Source organism: Caenorhabditis elegans, chromosome II (assembly GCF_000002985.6).
Source record: "Caenorhabditis elegans chromosome II".
Classification (NCBI taxonomy): domain Eukaryota; kingdom Metazoa; phylum Nematoda; class Chromadorea; order Rhabditida; family Rhabditidae; genus Caenorhabditis; species Caenorhabditis elegans.
The window spans coordinates 13,301,560-13,320,921 of NC_003280.10; the positions used below are offsets into that span (position 1 = coordinate 13,301,560).

A 19,362-nucleotide genomic window follows, 5' to 3' on the forward strand; every position below is an offset into this window, starting at 1 on the left:
AAAATTTATCGAAAACGGTGCTTAAATCAAATTAAATCCGTCGAAACTATGCACCGCCCATTCTGAAAATTTTCATTTCCTACTGTAGCTACAGTAACCAACAATCTAAAAACCCGCAGAGCTGTCATTTCCCGCCACCGTATTCTGCCAGTGGCGCCCGATGAATACCCAATTCTACAACAGGTTTACGCATGGGAATGCAGACGATCCCAGTTTAAAAACTTGTACTAAATTATTCCATGTACCTTTAAAACAATTTAAAAACATTACAGTAAGACTGGACACGTGGAATCTGACGTGTACGGTAGCTTGCCGCAGCTTAAAAAACGGCGGTTGTTGGAAGCCCGGGCTCGGAGCACCGATAGTCGAAAAAACTCCGCTCTAATTTGGGCGAAACAGAGAAAAAAGCACAACTTGTGGGTTGTATAGTAGATGAATTTATTAAAGACATGTTTTCTTATATCTTCGTAATGGTTAGAGTTAGAAAAAAGTTGTCAACTAAGAAAATGTAGCCAGGAAAATTTGGAGCATTTTATCAGTTGGAAACTTTTTTCTATAACTATCCATTGCAGAGATACAAGCCCCCCTAAACCCTAGCTACCACTACACCCGATAGGATTCCAATTTTTTTATAATTTTATTTCATAGTTTCAAAAAACTATGAGAATTTCCAGAAACATATTGCTCCAACGTCAATTCTTATCGACGGCAGCCGTGTCTAGTATGGAATCGAACAACTCGACCGATGACAGTGATCAAAGATTCTCCAACAGTTTCGATAGCACGAGGAGTGAATTGGGTAACTAGACTAGAACGGGGGTTACTGTAGGGGGTACTGTACTATAGTCTTACAGTAATAATATTAATTTGTTATTGCTGGAGTACTGTAGGAGTACTGTAGGGGCACTGAAGGGGTACTCTAGGGGTACTGTATTAAAATCTTGGTAATAATATTGATCGGAATTTAAGAGATTCCAAAAGTACGGTAGTGAAGAGATACCGTAAAACTAGATTTTACAAAAGTATAAGTTGTCATAAGGTTCCTAGAGATAATAGGACTACTGCAAAAAAGCAATACTTCCTGAAGGCCTGCCTGCTTGTGCCTATGCACGATGTAGGCCTACTATAAAAAAAATTTCCAGAAAGACGCCGCCTCTCCCTGATGAACCAAGCCGATGCAAATTCGTCGGACGAAGCTACTCGAAGTGTGCCGAGAATTAGTAATAGGGATTATAGGTAAGATTTTTTTCTACAGTTTTGTGAATAAGTTCTCAAAGTTAAGGTATTCAAATTTGTTCATGTGTTGCAAAAAAACATGCTATAATGTTTTGAAACAAATACGCTGTGACATGACTTCTGACTTTCTGTGCTCGTCACGTGATATCATAGTTCGAAAGTTTGAAATTTCTTTGACTCAGTCATGAAATGATGACATTTCTAGACGCCCTTCTTTCTGATTATATCACCGTTCGAAGAAATTTTAGGGGGCTTCATTTATAGACCAAAATGTACCCCAAAGCTCATTTTTAATTATATTATTATCAAAGATCAAAATGAACTGATCTACAAAAAGTTACCCAAAATTTAGAAAAAAACACCTAAATTTCCAGTGTCGACATGCGAAGTGACTCGTTGTTTCGGGAATGGAGCCGAGTGGATCCAGCCTATGATCCGTTGGATCGGAGGCTTCAGCGCGGGCATACGGTAGATCACGCTGCACTTGGGTGAGTTCTATAGGCCAAAAAAGCATACCTGCCTACCTGCCTACCTTGCACCTACTATCAAAGTATTTATTACAAGATTAACTTACAACAATTTAACTGAAACGCGTACTGTGCCAAAGAAAATAAGAAGTAGGTAGGCAGGCATGAGGCAGGCTTGTAGGCCTGATGCCATGAAAAACAGAATGTCGTTTTGTAGTTTGTAGTTTGTAGTTTGTAGTTTATAGTTTGTATTTAGTTTATAGTTTGTATATAAATTGCATGCATGAAGTTCCAATTCCAATTTAAAAACGTTTTTTTATGATTATGACTTTTTAATCTGTATTTTGAAGTTTATAGTATGTAGTATGTAGTATGTAGTTTGTAGTTGGTAGTTTGTAGTCTATGGTTTGTAGTTTGTAGTTTGTAGCTTGTAGTTTGTAGTTTTCTTATAGCTATGGAAATTAATTTTGTAAGAATGAAATTCCTGCTCTGCCAAAATAACCCTAGTATGTTTCGTAGTTTTTTATTAAAGTCTGTAGTATGTAGTTTGTAGTTTATAGTTTGTAGTTTGTAGTTTATACTTTATAGTTTGTAGTTTGTAGATTGAAGCCTCAAAATAAATTTACAAATTATTTTTTAGGTCGAATATTTTCATAATTTTTTGGACCAAATTTTTCGAAAATAAAAAAAATCCCAATCAATAAATTATCGATTTTTTCCAGTCATCCACGTCACTTCCAACGTCAATACTCACTTGTCACGTCATCACCGATCGCCGCTCAAACTCCTCCACGCAGACAACAGACGATGGTCTCGTATCGAAATTGAAAATTTTGAAAAAAAAAATCAATTGTACATTCCTTAATTTATGTCACTTTGGACTATTTTTATGTATTTTATTATTATTTTATAATCGTTATGTATTTAATTATCAATTATTAAATAAATTTGGTTTTGGAAAAAAAAATTTTTTTTTTGGAAATTTCAGTTTAAAAAAGTGCAAAAAAGGAGCAAAATTATACGGGAAATATTTTTAAAAAATAATGAATTTGCAGTGAATATAGGCATGTAGGCAGGTAGGAATGTAGGCATGTAGGCATGTAGGCATGTAGGCATGTAGGCATGTAGGCATCTCGGCATGTAGGCATCTAGGCATATAGGCAAGTAGGCATCTAGGCATGTAGGCATGTAGGCATGTAGGCATGTAGGCACTTAGGCATGTAGGCATGTAGGCATGTAGGCATGTAGGCATCTAGGCATGTAGGCATCTAGGCATATGGGCAAGTAGGCATCTAGGCATGTAGGCATGTAGGCATTTAGGCATGTAGGCATGCCTACGTTTCTTCATAATTTATTTACCCATTCTACTTCATTATTCTTCCTTTTCCTTCACTGTGAGAGACTGCAAAGAACCGCCGGTGTTTCTCTATTTCTCTACGCTCTCTTCTAGTTCCTCGTCTCTCACATTTTTTTCTCTTCTTTTTCGTTTGTGTTGTTATTGTTGTTCGGTGGGTGTGGGAGGTCGGCTGATTTTTTCATGAGCTCGCCGAGCTTGAAGAGTATCTCACTTTACTTTTTATCTTTTTTCTTTTGTTTTTTTTTTGAAGTTTGACTCGATTTCGAGGATTTTGAAATAAAAAGTATAAGTTTCGGAAATATTTTGAAAACATTTGAAAAAAAAATGCAGGCCTGCAAAATTTTATTGAAGTTGGGTTTTTCCTATAACTTTCTGGCAACTTTCTTGAACACATTTTACGATTCTCACAAGTTTCTGATGACTTTCTGACCAACTTTGGTTTTTTACAAATTTCTGTAGAACTTCGGAGTTTCCTTTAACTTTTGGCAATTTTTTACCGGTCTTAGGTATTTTCTGAAATTTTCCGGCAATTTTCTGGGAAACTTTGACGCTTTTTTTTAGCTTTTGGCAATTTTCTACCGGGCTCAGGTATTTTGGTACTTTCTACCATTTTCTCACAAACTTTGATAAATCCCACAACTTTCTGACGCTTTTATAGTTTTTAAAAGGTTTTCCGAGTTACAAAAGTTTCTGTCAATTTTCATTTATATTTTTTTCGCAACTTTCTGAAGGAAACTAGCTAATTTCCTGTTAACTTAAGACATCAAAATTCCAAGTAAAAACATAAAAGACAAGGTCATTAGAAACCGAAATTGTTTAGTTGAAAACAATTTCTTTTTTTTCCAATTTGTGTGTTTCCTTCTCTTTTCTTTCTATCGGTTTTCAGTTTAAAACACTAAAAAATTGTCTTTTTTCAATATATAATAGTTTTGTGCAATTTCAAAAAAAAAATTGCCAAAAAAAAGGACAGTCATTAGATGGCTGAAAAATCAAAATGGGCAAAAATAAAAAGTTGTCTAAATTTGTTGAAAACGGCTAATTCATGTACGCTAAATTCAGAAAATCTAGGTTTCACCCATCAAAAACTATGTTAAAGTGGCAAAAATGACAATTTTTTGGCAAAAAAATCACAATATTGAAACTTCTCTAAAATGGTTTATTTTATAGTTAGAGGACTCAAAATTAATCTGCAACATTAAAAATTGCCCTTTTTAATTTTCGGTAGTTTCGAACGTTTTCAGAAAAATGTGTTTTTTTTTGCCCAAAAAAAAGGACAGTCATTAGATGGCCAATGAAAGCAAAAATAAAAAGTTGTCTAAATTTGTTGAAAACGGCTAATTCATGTATGCTGAATTCAGAAAATCTAGGTTTAACCCATCAAAAACTATTATAAAGTGGCAAAAATGACAATTTATGGCAAAAAATCACAATATTGAAACTTCTCTAAAATTGTTAATTTTATAGTTAGAGGACTCAAAATTGATTTCCGAACACTAAAAATTGTCTTCTTTCAGTTTGTAATAGTTTCAAGCATTTTCAGAAAATTATTTTTTTTGCCCAAAACAAAGGTCAGCCAAGAAATTTTCGGAATTTTTATTTTTAATTTTCTATTAATTTTTTTGATTTTCATTTTTTGCATCATCGCAGTTACTGAACATGTTCAACAAATAAAAATTGCACTTTTTGAAATTCCACAGTGAACCCGCGAACCATGAAACAGTGTATATTTACCCCCCCCCCCCCCCCATTCTGTTCCGCAAACATTTGGATGTCAGTGAAGTGTGACCTTTTTTCCTTATCTCTTACATATATCTCTTGTATACATTTTATTATTGGATTATTAGAGGAAAAAAAGGAACTAGAGGAAAAAAAGGAACTAGAGGAAAAAAATTCTCTTTAATTTTTAATATTTCAATTTTTTTACAGTTCATTTTTGAACTTGTTCAAAAAATTTTATATTTTCAATGTTCAACGCGATATTTGAAATTTTAAAATTGCTATATTTGCCACAATAATATGTTTTTTTTTTCCAATTTTTTTTTGAGCCATCTAATGACTCATAATGACTGTCCTTTTTTTTGGGCAAAAAAATAATTCTTTGAAATTGTACAAAACCATTAGAAATTGAAAAAGGACAATTTTAAGGTTCGGAGATCCATTTTGAGTCCTCTAACTATAAAATAAACCATTTTAGAAGAGTTTCAAAATTGCCAATTTTTGCCTTAAAATGCCCAATTTTGCCACCTTTAAATAGTTTTTGATGTGTTAAACTAGGATTTTCCGTATTAGAAGAAAAAATATAGAAAATCTAGGTTTAGCCCATCAAAAACTATTATAAAGTGGCAAAAATGGCCAATTTATGGCAAAAAATCACAGTTTTGAAACTACTCTAAAATGGTTATTTTTATAGTTAGAGGACTCTAAATTGATTTATAAACACTGAAAAATTGTTCTTTCTCAATTTCTAGTGGTTTTGTAAAATTAAAAAAAAATTTTTTGCACAAAAAAAAGGACAGTCATTAGATGGCTGAAAAAAATTTGGACAAAATTAAAAAGTTGTCTAATTTTGTTGAAAACGGGTAACTCATGTATGCTGAATTCAGAAAATCTAGGTTTAACCCATCAAAAACTATTATAAAGTGGCAAAAATGACAATTTGTGGCAAAAAATCACAATTTTGAAACGCCTCTAAAATGGTTAATTTTATAGTTAGAGGACTCAAAATTGATCTTTAAACATAAAAAAAAATGCCCCTTTTCAGTTTTTAATGGTTTCAAACGTTTTCAGAAAAATCTTTTTTTTGCCCAAAAAAAAGGACAGTCATTGGCTGAATAAAATTTGGGCAAAATTAAAAAGTTGTCTAATTTTGTTGAAAACGGGTAATTCATGTATGCTGACTTCAGAATATCTAGGTTTAACTCAACAAAAATTATTAAAAAGTGGCAAAAATGGGAAATTTTTTGCAATAATTAACATATATATATATATATATACAGTGCTGGCCAAAAAGATATCCACTTTTGGTTTTTTGTGTGTAACTTTTTTCTCAAGCATCCTTTTGACTTGAATTTTTCCGTGTGCATAAAGCGAAATGTTACGCAAATTTGCGGACCAAACATTACATGATTATCGATTTTTTCTGAATTTTATTTCAATTTTTGATTTTTTCGTTTTTCCAATTTTCATTATTTTTTTTGAATTATCAATAAAACGCACTCTGTTTGTTGCACTGGATTTGTTTGGTTGATAAATTATTTTTAAGGTATGGTAAAATCTGTTGGGTGTAAAAATCTTTCCTTGGACGTCAAGAAAGCCATTGTAGCTGGCTTCGAACAAGGAATACCCACGAAAATGCTCGCGCTGCAAATTCAACGTTCTCCGTCGACTATTTGGAAAGTAATCAAGAAGTACCAAACTGAGGTGAGTTCGAAAAATATTATTTTTTAATAATAAATGTTTAGAAATCCGTCGCTTTGAGAATCTCGCCCGGCAGGCCTCGAGTGACAACCCATAGGATGGATCGCAACATCCTCCGATCAGCAAGAGAAGATCCGCATAGGACCGCCACGGATATTCAAATGATTATAAGTTCTCCAAATGAACCTGTACCAAGTAAACGAACTGTTCGTCGACGTTTACAGCAAGCAGGACTACACGGACGAAAGCCAGTCAAGAAACCGTACATCAGTAAGAAAAATGGCATGGCTCGAGTTGCGTGGGCAAAAGCGCATCTTCGTTGGGGACGTCAGGAATGGGCTAAACACATCTGGTCTGACGAAAGCAAGTTCAATTTGTTCGGGAGTGATGGAAATTCCTGGGTACGTCGTCCTGTTGGCTCTAGGTACTCTCCAAAGTATCAATGCCCAACCGTTAAGCATGGAGGTGGGAGCGTCATGGTGTGGGGGTGCTTCACCAGCACTTCCATGGGCCCACTAAGGAGAATCCAAAGCATTATGGATCGTTTTCAATACGAAAACATCTTGGAAACTACAATGCGACCCTGGGCACTTCAAAATGTGGGCCGTGGCTTCGTGTTTCAGCAGGATAATGATCCTAAGCATACTTCTCTTCATGTGCGTTCCTGGTTTCAACGTCGTCGTGTGCATTTGCTCGATTGGCCAAGTCAGTCTCCGGACTTGAATCCAATAGAGCATTTGTGGGAAGAGTTGGAAAGACGTCTTGGAGGTATTCGGGCTTCAAATGCAGATGCCAAATTCAACCAGTTGGAAAACGCTTGGAAAGCTATCCCCATGTCAGTTATTCACAAGCTGATCGACTCGATGCCACGTCGTTGTCAAGCTGTTATTGATGCAAACGGATACGCGACAAAGTATTAAGCATAATTATGTTGTTTTTAAATCCAATTGCTCATATTCCGGTACTTTAATTCTCATTTCCTTGCAACCTCGGTTTTTTCAATATTTCTAGTTTTTCGATTTTTTTGAATTTTTCTGAAGTTTTTTCACTGTGGTGAAGTTTCAAAACAAAATAACCACTTAGAAAAAAGTTACACACAAAAAACCAAAAGTGGATATCTTTTTGGCCAGCACTGTATATATATATATATATATATATATATATATTGAAACTTGTCTACTCCTTTTCTTCCTTTTCTGATTTTTAAAAAGTCTTATTTTCTATTTTCCAATCCAAATCCCATCCATTTCCAGATGCCAGAAAGCACAAACTTCACAGAAGAGATCACACAATGGGTGGAATCTTTGCCGAATTGGGGTAAAGCCGCGGTTGCCGGTGGTGTTGCTCTTGCCGTATATATTCCGTACAAGTTTATGGCCACACGACCGAGAAAATCACCGTTGAACGAGAATTGGAAGCCAGGTAGACTACGTCCGAAATTGAATGTTAGAAATTTTGACGCGCGTAGCTCAGTAGGTAGCGATGATAGTTTAAGATCAAATTTTAAAGGTCGCGGGTTCGAGTCCAGCCTGTGCCAAAACTTTTTTATTCCAGTTATTTTCAGATGTGGTGTACCTATACCAATTCCCACGAGCACGACTTCTTCCAAATCTATCGCCGTTTTGCATGAAAGTGGAAACATGGCTGAGAATGTCAGATATTACCTATGAGGTTAGTAATGTGGCCGAGAAATCGGAAAAAACTCGGCCACCGCTTCAAATTTTTTATTTCTAGATTCCGCCATGCAGTCTCTCCACCAGATCCCAGGAAGGCACATTACCATTTGTCGAGCTTAACGGAAAAGAATATTACGATTCAAGTTTTATTCTCAGAGATATTGATCAAGTAATCAAGCACACTTCATTGGATGATCACTTATCTGCTGAGCAAAAAGCCACGTCACGAGCTTTTGAGGCAATGTCGGAGAAGTCATTGGCCATTTCTGCATGCTACTACCGAATGGAAAATGTTGAAAAGGTAAGTTATTTTAGGATATTGTAGGCATGTAGGTAGGTAGGCATATAGGCATGTAGGTATGTAGGCATATAGGCATGTAGGTATGTAGGCATGTAGGCATGTAGGCATGTTGGCATGTAGGCATGTAGGTAGGTAGGCATGTAGGCATGTTGTCATGTAGGTATATAGGCATATAGGTATGCAGGCATGTTGGCATGTAGGCATGTAGGTAGGTAGGCATGTAGGCAGGTAGGCACGTAGGCATCTAGGCATGTAGGCATGTTAGGCATTTAGGCATGTAGGCAGGTAGGCATATAGGCATATAGGTACGTAGGCATATAGGCATGTAGCCATGTAGGAATGTAGGCATGTAGGCATAAAGTTACAATTTACCAGAACATTTTTCCAGATGCTCGACCAATTCGACCCGAAACTTTTCGGAATCTTTGGTTTTCTCTTCAAATTGATTGGCTCAAGGACTTATGTTTCTGCTGTAAGTTTTTCTAGTGCTTAAGCACACGCTACAGTACCCTTATTCCAGTTGCTCCGCAGAATCACCGGCTCAGACATCGGATTCCACAGTCGCGAGGACATTATCAACATTGGGAGTGAAGACCTGAAAGCGATCAGCAAATATTTGGGAAATAAGCACTATTTCCACGGATTCAAGCCAACCAAAGTCGACGCATGCATCTTCTCCCATCTGTGTCAAATCTATTATGCTCCGTATACGAGTGAGCACCGTGATTTGATCGACGGAGAATGCAAGAATTTGGCCGAATATGTCGAGAGGATTAAGAATAGGTAAAAAAAATGAAGGAAAAAAAAACGAAAAAAAAACGAAAAAAAAACGAAAAAAAGATGGAAAAAAAAACAAAAAAATGAAAAAAAAATGAAAAAAAATGAAAAAAAAATGAAAAAAAAAGTGAAAAAAACGAAAAAAAAAAATGAAAAAAAAAATGGAAAAAAATGAAAAAAAAACGAAAAAAAAAGAAATAAAAAAAATAAAAAATAAAGAAAAAAATAAAAAAAAATAACGAAAAAAATTTTAAAAAAGTGAAAAAAAATGAAAAAAAAACGAAAAAAAATGAAGAAAAAAAAATTTTTTAAACGAAAAAAAAACAGAAAACAGTTCCGACCGTTTTTCCTTTTTTTTCGTTTTTTTGTCATTTTTTTTCGTTTTTTTTCATTTTTTTTTCGTTTTTTCATTTTTTTCCTTTTTTTTCATTTTTTTCATAGAAAGCCACGCCCATAAAATGGAAGGGATTGAATTTTTTTTCAAACTATGCAATCACGCTCCAATGACAAATTATCAATGTTTTTCAGATTCTACCCGGATTGGGATGACGTCACCACCAAATTCTCAACAGACACCAGCAACTGGAAGAAAAGACACGTGGCGAGAAATGGAAATGGAAAACATTGAATGTTTTTTTCGTTGTAAATTTAAATTTATAGCATTATTTAGAGAAATGAAATTTTTTTTCAAATTTTCTAAAATTTATGAGAAAAAAAAACGGTTTAAAATTGCAAAAATATAATAAAACAAAACAATTGGGGTCAACAACAAGTGAAAATTAACAATAAAAAAATTAGGAAAATTTGATCTACACGGATGGGGGTGTGGCTTGTTTGAGTCCGTAGATCTTCTTCATATGTTCATACTTTTTCCGATCGGCCTCGGTGACAGACGGGCGAATTCGGGAGGCAGCTTCACGGAAATGACGCATTCCGACACCTTTTACGGATTCATCGTTCTGAAAAAAAAATTTTTTAATTGTTTTTAATTGGTGGCCGAGGAAAACAAAACTGGTGGGCGAGAAATTCAAAAAAAAATGGTGGCCTAGAAAACAAAATTGATGGCCGAGGAAAACTATAATTGGTGGTCGAGGGAAACAAAATTGGTGGCCTAGAAAAAAACATGATGGCCTAGAAAAACAAAATTGGTGGCCGAGGAAAACAAAATTGGTGGCCGAGTAAAAATTGGTGGCCTAGAAAAATAAATTTGGTGGCCGAGAAAAATTGGTGGCCGAGAAAAGAAAATTGGCGGCTAAAAAAAAATGATGGCCGAAAAAACACAAATTGGTGGCCGAGAAAAAACAAAACTAGTGGCCTAGAAAAAACAATTGGTGGCCGAGAAAAAACAAAACTAGTGGCCTAGAAAAAACAATTGGTGGCCGAGAAAAAACAAAACTAGTGGCCTAGAAAAAACAATTGGTGGACGAGAAAAATGGTGATCAATTTTTTCTCGGCCACCAATTTTTTTCTCGGCCATCAATTTTTTTCTCGGCCACCAATTATTTTCTCGGCCACCAATTTTTTTTTCTCGGCCACCAATTATTTTCTCGGCCACCAATTATGTTTTTCTCGGCCACCAATTTTTTTATCGGCCACCAAATTTTTTTCTCGGCCACCAATTTTGTTTCTCGGCCACCAATTTTTTTATCGGCCACCAAATTTTTTTCTCGGCCACCAATTTTGTTTCTCGGCCACCAATCGTTTTCTCGGCCACCAATTTTTCCTCGGCCACCAATTTCTCGAAACAAACCTCTAAAACTCTGGCTTGTAGTGCAAGAAGCGACGATTCGTGGATGAGAGCCGCCAGATCGGCGCCGCTGAAATTTTCAAAATTTTTAAAAATTTTTTGCCAAAAAAATTTCGACGCACGTGAAACCGGCAAGTTCTGGAAGCTGAGCAATTTCGTGAAAATCGATATCCTCGCCGAGCATCGGCCGAGTTCCGTTTTTCGTGCTTTTTCGGAGAATATCGACACGATCCTCGACTGACGGGAAGTCTACGAATAGAATTTTGTCGAGACGTCCTGGACGGAGAATTGCCGCGTCGACAATGTCTGGAATGGAAGGAAATAGTGTTGAAAAAACGGGAAAATTTTTTTTTTTGGTTTTTTCAGGAAAAAATGGATTTTTATTGGCAAAAATGGATTTTTTTGTATTTCTTCGTTTTTTATTTGAGATTTTTTTTTAGCAAAAATGGATTTGTTTTTTTTATCAGAAAAATTGATATTTTGGTTTTTTTTTGTCAATTTTCGTTTTTTTTTTAACCAAAATTGATTTTTTGGTTTTTTTTTAGAAAAAAAAAAGATTTTTTTTGGGTTTTTTTCGGAAAAATTGGTTTTTCAAACAAAATTGATATTTTACTGGCAAAAAATGAATTTTTTGGGTTTTTTTTTGCAAAACTTGATTCTTTTTTGGCAAAAATAGATTTTTGGTGGTTTTTTCGGAAAATTTTTTTTGGGTTTTTAGGGAAAAGTTTATCTTGCGGTTTATTATATGCACTGTGTTACTTGGTTTTTTGGGGAAATTTTTTTGCAAAAATGTACTTTTTTTTCCGAAAAACATTTTTTTTTTGGAAAATTGAACTATTTTTTGGAAAAAATAATGTTTTTCGGTTTTGCGACGAAAAAACTGTGTTTTTTTTTTGTTGGTATATTTGGTTTTTTGGCAAAAATCGACAAAAAAATCCTGACAAATTCTGACAAAAAATTGATTTTTTAAAGGTTTTTTCTGGAAAAAATTGATTTTGGCAAAAAAATTGTCTTAAAAAAAAGGCTTTTAGTATTTTTCTTGAAAAATTTTTTTTTTAAACAAAAATGTACATTCTTTTTTTTTCCGAAAAAAAATTTTTTTTTGGTAAATTGAACTTTTTTTTTGGCAAAAATAGAGCTTCTGGTTTTTTTTCGGAAAAAATTGATTTTTAGGGGTTTTTTTAAATTTGATTAATTTGGGTGTTTTTCTCAGCAAAAAAATAATTTTTTTTTGTTTTTGAGGCAAAAATTTATTTTTAGAATTTTTTTGAACCAAAATCCGATTTCATTCAGCTAATTTTTTGCCTAAAGCTCACCCGGCCGATTAGTGGCTCCAATCAGAAAAACCTTCTGTCTCCCCTCGACACCATCCATCTCAGTGAGCAACTGATTCACAAGCCGTGCTCCACCAGAGCTCTCCCCATGCGATCTCTTCGGCACAAGAGCATCAATCTCATCAAAGAAGATGACACACGGTTGGGAGTCTCGAGCCCGTTGGAACACCGTTCTGACGGCTCTTTCCGATTCTCCAACATACATATTCAATAATTCAGGGCCTTTCACCGAGATAAAGTTCATGCCCGTCTCATTAGCCACCGCCTTGGCTAGTAGGGTCTTTCCACAGCCCGGCGGCCCGCAGAGCAGGATACCCTGAGGCCTGCAGTCAATTCCCAGAGCCGCAAAGTCATCGGCTCTCTTAATCGGATACAAAATGCTCCATTCCAACTGCTTCCGCACCTCCACCAGTGCTCCAATATCATCCCAAGAAACATCAGGCACCGTCGCAAATCCTTCACGCTTCGCCGCCGGTTGAATCGTCGAGAGAGCCCGTTCAAAGTCCTCAAACGAGATTTGAAGCCCGCCGTTGAGCTCCGATAGAGCCGATGGATCATCGTCTCCTTGAAGCCAGGCGAGCACCCGATCGAGCTCTTCCTTGATCTGCTCCACGGTCAGATTCTTGTGTCCCTCGTTCTTGACAACGATCGTATCGAAGACTCGATCTATGGCAACTTTGGCGGCTTCACGGATCAGTGCCTGAAGATCAGCTCCAACGTAGCCTGGCGTGAGCTTGGCGATCTGTTTCAGTGTCACATCACCGGCCAGGTTCACTTTACATATTTTCTCCAGAATCTTCTCCCGTGCTGTCTCATCTGGGATTCCCAGCGAAATCTCATTTTCGAAGCGTCCAGCTCGTCGGAGTCCTCCATCGACGGCGTCCGGTCGGGAGGTGGTACCAATTACGAGAACACCGGCGCCAGCTGCAGTCGGGGAGTCTCCAATGATGGCTACACTGCCGTCGTCTCCGAATGTTAGCTGATCTTTGAGTGGTTTTTCGCGTGGTGGAAGTACCAGTTCTGCAACAAAAAAAATTTGTTGGCCATCTTGTGTGGGTGTGGTCTAAAACTTTTTGCCGAAATTGCCGGAAATTTTTAAAAACCGGCAATCGCCGAAATTACCGGAAATTTTCAAAACCGACAATTTCTGAAATTGGCGGAAATTTTGAAAACTGGCAATTTGTGAAATTGCCAGAAATCTTAAAAACCGGCAATTTGTGAAATTGCCAGAAATCTTAAAAACCGGCAATTACCGAAATTGCAGGAAACTTTGAAAATCGGCAATTACCGAAATTGCCGAAATTTTTTAAAAATCGGCAATCGCCGAAATTGCCAGAAATTAAAAAAAACCGCCAATTGCCGAAATTGCCGGAAATTTTCAAAACCGTTAATTGCTGTAATTGCCGGAAATTTTAAACACCGGCAATCGCCAAATAATCTTAAAAACCGGCAATTACCGAAATTGCCGGAAATCTTAAAAACCGGCAATTACCGAAATTGCCGGAATTTTTTAAAAACCGGCAATTACCGAAATTGCCGGAAATTTTTAAAAATCGGCAATCGCCGAAATTGCCGGAAATTTAAAAAACCGGCGATTGCCGAAATTGCCGGAAATTTAAAAAAAAACTGGCAATTGCCGAAATTACCGGAAATTTCCAAAACCGGCAATTTCCAAAATTGCCGGAAATTTCCAAAATTGCCGGAAATTTCCAAAACCGCCAATTTCTGAAATTGCAGGAAACTTTGAAAATCGGCAAGTACCGAAATTGCCGGAAAATCGATAAATCCTAAATTTTCGTTTAAAAAAGCAATAAATATCCTCGAGAAGTACACAAGCTGCGTAAATCGACACAAAAAAATTTAATTTTTGAAAAATCGATAATTCCAAAAATTTGAAAAATCGATAAATTTTGAAAAATCGATAAATTTGGAAAAATCGATAAATTTTGGAAAAATCGATAAATTTTGGAAAAATCGATAAATTTTGAAAAAATCGATAAATTTGGAAAAATCGATAAATTTGGAAAAATCGATAAATTTTGAAAAATCGATAAATTTTGAAAAATCGATAAATTTTGAAAAATCGATAAATCACAAATTTTTGGGAAAATCAAAAAAATTTTGAAAAATCGATAAATCACAAATTTTCGGGAAAATCAAAAAAATTTGAAAAAATCGATATGTCCTAAAATTTTTCGTTTTTCCGATTTACCGGAAAATCGATAAATCGGAAGTTTTCAAATTATCAATTTATCGATTTTTCTCTTCAAAAAAATCGTTAAATCAAGTGCTCCTCACCATCCAACGAACTGCACAACTGACTAACAACCCTTGGAAAAATCGATGAATCGATAAATTTGGAAAAATCGATAAATCGATGAGTTTGGAAAAATCGAAAAATCGATAAATTTGGTAAAATCGATTAATCGATATATTTGGAAAAATTGATAAATCCAAAAATTCGGAAAAATCGATAAATCGATAAGTTTGGAAAAATCGAAAAATCGATAAATCCAAAATTTTTCGTTTTTCCGATTTACCGAAAAATCGGAAGTTTTCAAATTATCGATTTATCGATTTTTCCCTTCAAAAAATCGATAAATCAGTTGTGCTCCTCACCATCCAACGAACTGCACAACTGACTAACAACCCTCCGCTCCATTTCCCGTTGCGCCGTCTCCCGACGCGGTGCAATCGCATCAATATCATCAAGAATCAGAATACACGGACTATTCTGTTTGGCCGTATCGAAAAGCCGGCGAATCTTCTCCTCCGTCTCTCCAGACACTCCCGACACGAGCTCCGTCGCCGCTAGTTGGAGCATCGGAATCGCGAGCTCACCGGCCACCGCCTGCGCGAACATTGTCTTCCCACATCCGGGCGGTCCGTGAACAATAAATCCACGTGGTGGGTCGACGCCCAGTGTGGCAAAGGTTTTCGGACGTTTGAGGTGCATTGCGAGCCGGCAAACTTCAAGAAATTGGCGATCTGCTCCACCAATGTGCTCGAATTTCACGTGGGACTCGCGCGGGCTGATCGTGTCGCTGACGGCTCCGAGCCCACGTGGAAGAGCTGGTGGAGCAGCAGAAGCTCCTGGAGGCTTCTTTGTGGCTTGATTCTTCGGAGTAGAAACGGGAGTGCTCGGAGCAGATTTTTTCGTGTAGAGATTGAGGACGGTCTTATTGGCCCGATTGGTTTTGAGCGATTCAATTTGTTTTTCGAGCTGACGGGCGGCTCGTTCGTCCTCGCTATCGTCGCTGAGCACTACTTCCTTGGCGGCGGCGGCTTGGCTGAAAAATTTTGGTCGTTTTTCGGGGAAATTTTCAGTGTAACGTGATTTTTTTTTCGATTTTTCAACGTAAATTCTCATTTAAAGGTGCTGAAAATTTGGAGAAAATGGCTTCAAAATGAGAAATTTGGGGCAATTTTCACATTTTTCTGGTTTTTTTCCCGGAAAAAACTATGATTTTTGGACCAAATTTTGACCAACAAAAATTCGCTCAAACCGAGCAATTTGAGATATATTCCGAAAATTTCACAAAAAAACAGTTTTCTTTTATGAATTTTTGGTTTTTCGAGAGAGAGAAAACAAGGAAAATCACAAAATTTCACTGAAACAGTCGGAAATTTTCCGATTTTTCCGCATTTTCCGCGTCAAAAAGTGGCCCTAAATCGAAATTTCTATCGAAAATTGTGAATTTTCACCCCGAAAAATTCAAACTCCCGTGCCGTCAAAAACTCAACGTTGACACAGCTGAAGACGCTGCTACCGTAGTCCTTTTTGAATTTTTCCGATTCTAGTGTCGATTGTTTTTTTGTCAGCGATTTTCTTCGAATTTTCCGGAAAAATATACAATTTAAGCTATTTTCGGTCCTTTTTGCAACCAAAAATTGGAATTTTCCCTGATAATCGACAATTAGACCGAAAAATTCACTGAAATTCACTGAAAATTTCAATTTTCCATTAATATAGCTACCGTTTCAGTAGAAATCGAAAAATTTTACCACGTCTGCATAAAAACTCAGCCTTGAGATTCAAATTTTTGAGAAAAAAAAATCATTTTCGGTTACTATTCACAGCTTAAATCACTGCTACCGTAGTTCCTGGCGAGATTTTTGAATATTTCCCCAATTTTTACTTCAAAAATTGGTTTTTAACACAGGTGGGGTAGTGAAATTTGAGACTTTGCTTTTTTAGACTCAAAATGGTCCAAAACTAACAAATTTTGTAATGAGACGCTCTGAAAATTTCTCAAAAAATGACCGCTCAAAGTTTTGGAGAAAATGACCCAATTTTAGCTAAAATCTCAAATTTTGGCAACTTCTCGGTGTCGCAGCGGTTGGAACTTAATTTTTATATGATTGTCGCCTTTTAATGCATATTTTGGCATTTTATTACGTGTTATTTCGGTGATTGAGATGGTTTTTCGGCGAATGGGGACGCAAATATGATACATTGTCAAGGCTGAGTTTTTATGCAGACGTGGTAAAATTTTTCGATTTCTACTGAAACGGTAGCTATATTAATGGAAAATTGAAATTTTCAGTGAATTTCAGTGAATTTTTCGGTCTAATTGTCGATTATCAGGGAAAATTCCAATTTTTGGTTGCAAAAAGGACCGAAAATAGCTTAAATTGTATATTTTTCCGGAAAATTCGAAGAAAATCGCTGACAAAAAAACAATCGACACTAGAATCGGAAAAATTCAAAAAGGACTACGGTAGCAGCGTCTTCAGCTGTGTCAACGTTGAGTTTTTGACGGCACGGGAGTTTGAATTTTTCGGGGTGAAAATTCACAATTTTCGATAGAAATTTCGATTTAGGGCCACTTTTTGACGCGGAAAATGCGGAAAAATCGGAAAATTTCCGACTGTTTCAGTGAAATTTTGTGATTTTCCTTGTTTTCTCTCTCTCGAAAAACCAAAAATTCATAAGATAACTATTTTTTGTGAAATTTTCGGAATATATCTCAAATTGAGCTCATTTTGAGCGATTTTTTCGGTCAAAATTTGAAATTTTGTCCAAAAATCATAGTTTTTTCCGAAAAAAAACCAGAAAAATGTGAAAATTACCCCAAATTTCTAATTTTGAAGCGATTTTCTCCGAATTTTGAGCCCCAAACGTCGGAATTTCTCCGCTCCCGTACCCTGTGCTCTTCCTCCCAGCAGCCGGAGCCTTCCGTTTCCGTGTCTCGAGTGCTTTTACAATTGGAATCTCCTGTACATCGTCCATCGCCTCTTTTTCTTCCATTTTTTCGTCATTTTCCTCTTTTGCGACAAGCTGAATTCGTTCCAAGGCTTCACGCACCATTCCCATAAAGACTTTGTGATTTTTTCGTTGGTATTCTCTGAAAAAAATTTGAATTTTTAAGCCAAAATTTGAATTTTTAAGTCAAAAATTTGAATTTTTAAGTCAAAATTTGAATTTTTAAGTCAAAATTTGAATTTTTAAGCCAAAATTTGAATTTTTCAGTCAAAAATTTGAATTTTTAAGTCAAAATTTGAATTTTTCAGTCAAAATTTGAATTTTTAAGTCAAAATTTGAATTTTCTGCCAAAAATTGAATTTTTAAGTCAAAATTTGAATTTTCTGCCAAAAATTGAATTTTTAAGTCAAAATTTGAATTTTTAAGTCAAAATTTGAATTTTTAAGCCAAAATTTGAATTTTTCAGTCAAAAATTTGAATTTTTAAGTCAAAATTTGAATTTTTAAGTCAAAATTTGAATTTTTAAGTCAAAATTTGAATTTTCTGCCAAAAATTGAATTTTTAAGTCAAAATTTGAATTTTTAAGTCAAAATTTGAATTTTTAAGCCAAAATTTGAATTTTTCAGTCAAAAATTTGAATTTTTAAGTCAAAATTTGAATTTTTAAGTCAAAATTTGAATTTTTAAGTCAAAATTTGAATTTTCTGCCAAAAATTGAATTTTTAAGTCAAAATTTGAATTTTTAAGTGAAAATTTGAATTTTTAAGTCAAAATTTGAATTTTTCAGTCAAAAATATGAATTTTTAAGTGAAAATTTGAATTTGTAAGTCAAAATTTGAATTTTTAAGTCAAAATTTGAATTTTACAGCCAAACTTTGAATTTTTCAGTCAAAATTTGAATTTTTCAGTCAAAATTTGAATTTTACAGCCAAAATTTGAATTTTACAGCCAAAATTTGAATTTTTCAGTCAAAATTTGAATTTTTCTGCTGGAAATTTGAATTTTTAGTAAAAAATTGGGTTCTCAGTCAAAATTTGAATTTTTCAGCCAAAATTTGAATTTTTCAGTCAAAAATTTGAATTTTTCTGTCAAAATTTGAATTTTTTAGTCAAAATTTGAATTTTTCAGTCAAATTTTGAGGTAAAAAAATATTTTAAAAAAATAAATATATTTGAAGAAAAATCGAATTTTTTTAAAATTGTTTTCGTTAAAAAACCTGATTTTTCACAATTTTCTGGTGTAATAACTCAAAAAATTGCACAAAAATCGATGTTTACGCTTAAAAATTCGTATTTTTTGAAATGTTATTCTAAAACTAGTGAAAATTGATTTTTAATCGACTTTTTCGCTTGAAAATCTGTTTTGTTTCACAATTTTCTGCCGAAAAAATTCAAAAAAATCGATTGAAAAGCTCGAAAAATCAATTTTTTTGAATTTATTCTCAAAAAAAATCAAATTTTTTGTATATTTATCCAAAAAATATCTGAAAAAATTTTTTTGCGCATTTTTCCTAAAAAATGGGTATTTTCAAATTTTTTAATTTTTAAAAATTCAAAAAATTGCAGAAAAATCGATTTTTCAGCTTAAAACTCCCATTTTTTGTGAATTTTCATATTTTTTCCAATTCAAAAAAATCGATTTTAAAGCTCAAAATTCGCTGAAAAATCGTGTTTTTTCTCAATTTTTTTTCCAGAACACATACGGATGCTCTTGCTGCAAATCGTAGGCGACAAGCTCCGGCTTAAAGTATTTTGTACCGGGAAACTTTCGAATGTGAGCCTGTACACGTGGCAAAAGTGCCGGATCACTAGGAAAACCCATTCCGCCAGGCATTTCTGAAAAATT

At 35.0% G+C, this 19,362-nt stretch overlaps 3 protein-coding genes across 6 annotated transcripts in view; 2 read left to right on the plus strand and 1 right to left on the minus strand.

The window, feature by feature from the left end:
* Y48C3A.5 overlaps positions 1 to 2,665 on the plus strand; it is a gene marked incomplete at both ends in the record, with an annotated part of 33,149 nt that extends 30,484 nt beyond the window's left edge. The window contains 6 exons of one of the 4 annotated variants that reach the window (NM_182245.4): positions 120 to 224; positions 273 to 416; positions 675 to 799; positions 1,143 to 1,236; positions 1,611 to 1,724; positions 2,426 to 2,531. In NM_182245.4, the coding sequence (NP_872045.2) occupies positions 120 to 224; positions 273 to 416; positions 675 to 799; positions 1,143 to 1,236; positions 1,611 to 1,724; positions 2,426 to 2,531 (688 nt within the window). Of the gene's footprint in view, positions 1 to 119; positions 225 to 272; positions 417 to 674; positions 800 to 1,142; positions 1,237 to 1,610; positions 1,725 to 2,425 lie in introns of all 4 variants that reach the window. The other 3 variants (NM_001377889.2, NM_064409.7, NM_001393220.1) reach the window with 3 other exon arrangements.
* A 5,065-nt stretch (positions 2,666 to 7,730) lies between these two features.
* faxc-2 (Failed axon connections homolog) lies at positions 7,731 to 9,929 on the plus strand (the record flags this gene model as incomplete). Its single annotated transcript, NM_064412.2, has 6 exons — positions 7,731 to 7,899; positions 8,042 to 8,148; positions 8,212 to 8,454; positions 8,843 to 8,926; positions 8,975 to 9,237; positions 9,760 to 9,929. 6 exons carry the CDS (start codon positions 7,731 to 7,733, stop codon positions 9,857 to 9,859), a joined length of 966 nt encoding a protein of 321 aa, NP_496813.1. The 3' UTR covers positions 9,860 to 9,929.
* mac-1 lies at positions 9,916 to 19,352 on the minus strand. Its single transcript, NM_064413.10, has 7 exons — positions 19,220 to 19,352; positions 17,460 to 17,660; positions 14,932 to 15,602; positions 12,295 to 13,332; positions 11,101 to 11,284; positions 10,982 to 11,048; positions 9,916 to 10,190 (listed from the first exon to the last, which is right to left on the minus strand). Exons 1-7 carry the CDS (start codon positions 19,348 to 19,350, stop codon positions 10,041 to 10,043), a joined length of 2,442 nt encoding a protein of 813 aa, NP_496814.1. The 5' UTR covers positions 19,351 to 19,352; the 3' UTR covers positions 9,916 to 10,040.
* Positions 19,353 to 19,362: the final 10 nt, after the last annotated feature.

What these genes read in the sequence shown, in the direction of transcription:
- mac-1 (NM_064413.10), bottom strand. Translation starts at nt 19,350, where the DNA reads ATGCCTGGCGGAATGGGTTTTCCTAGTGATCCGGCACTTTTGCCACGT. An exon ending in GCTGGGAGGAAGAGCACAGG is followed by an intron (nt 15,603 to 17,459) that starts GTACGGGAGCGG and finishes AAAATTTTTCAG; the next exon opens with CCAAGCCGCCGCCGCCAAGG. An exon ending in TGGAGCCACTAATCGGCCGG is followed by an intron (nt 11,285 to 12,294) that starts GTGAGCTTTAGG and finishes CTTCCATTCCAG; the next exon opens with ACATTGTCGACGCGGCAATT.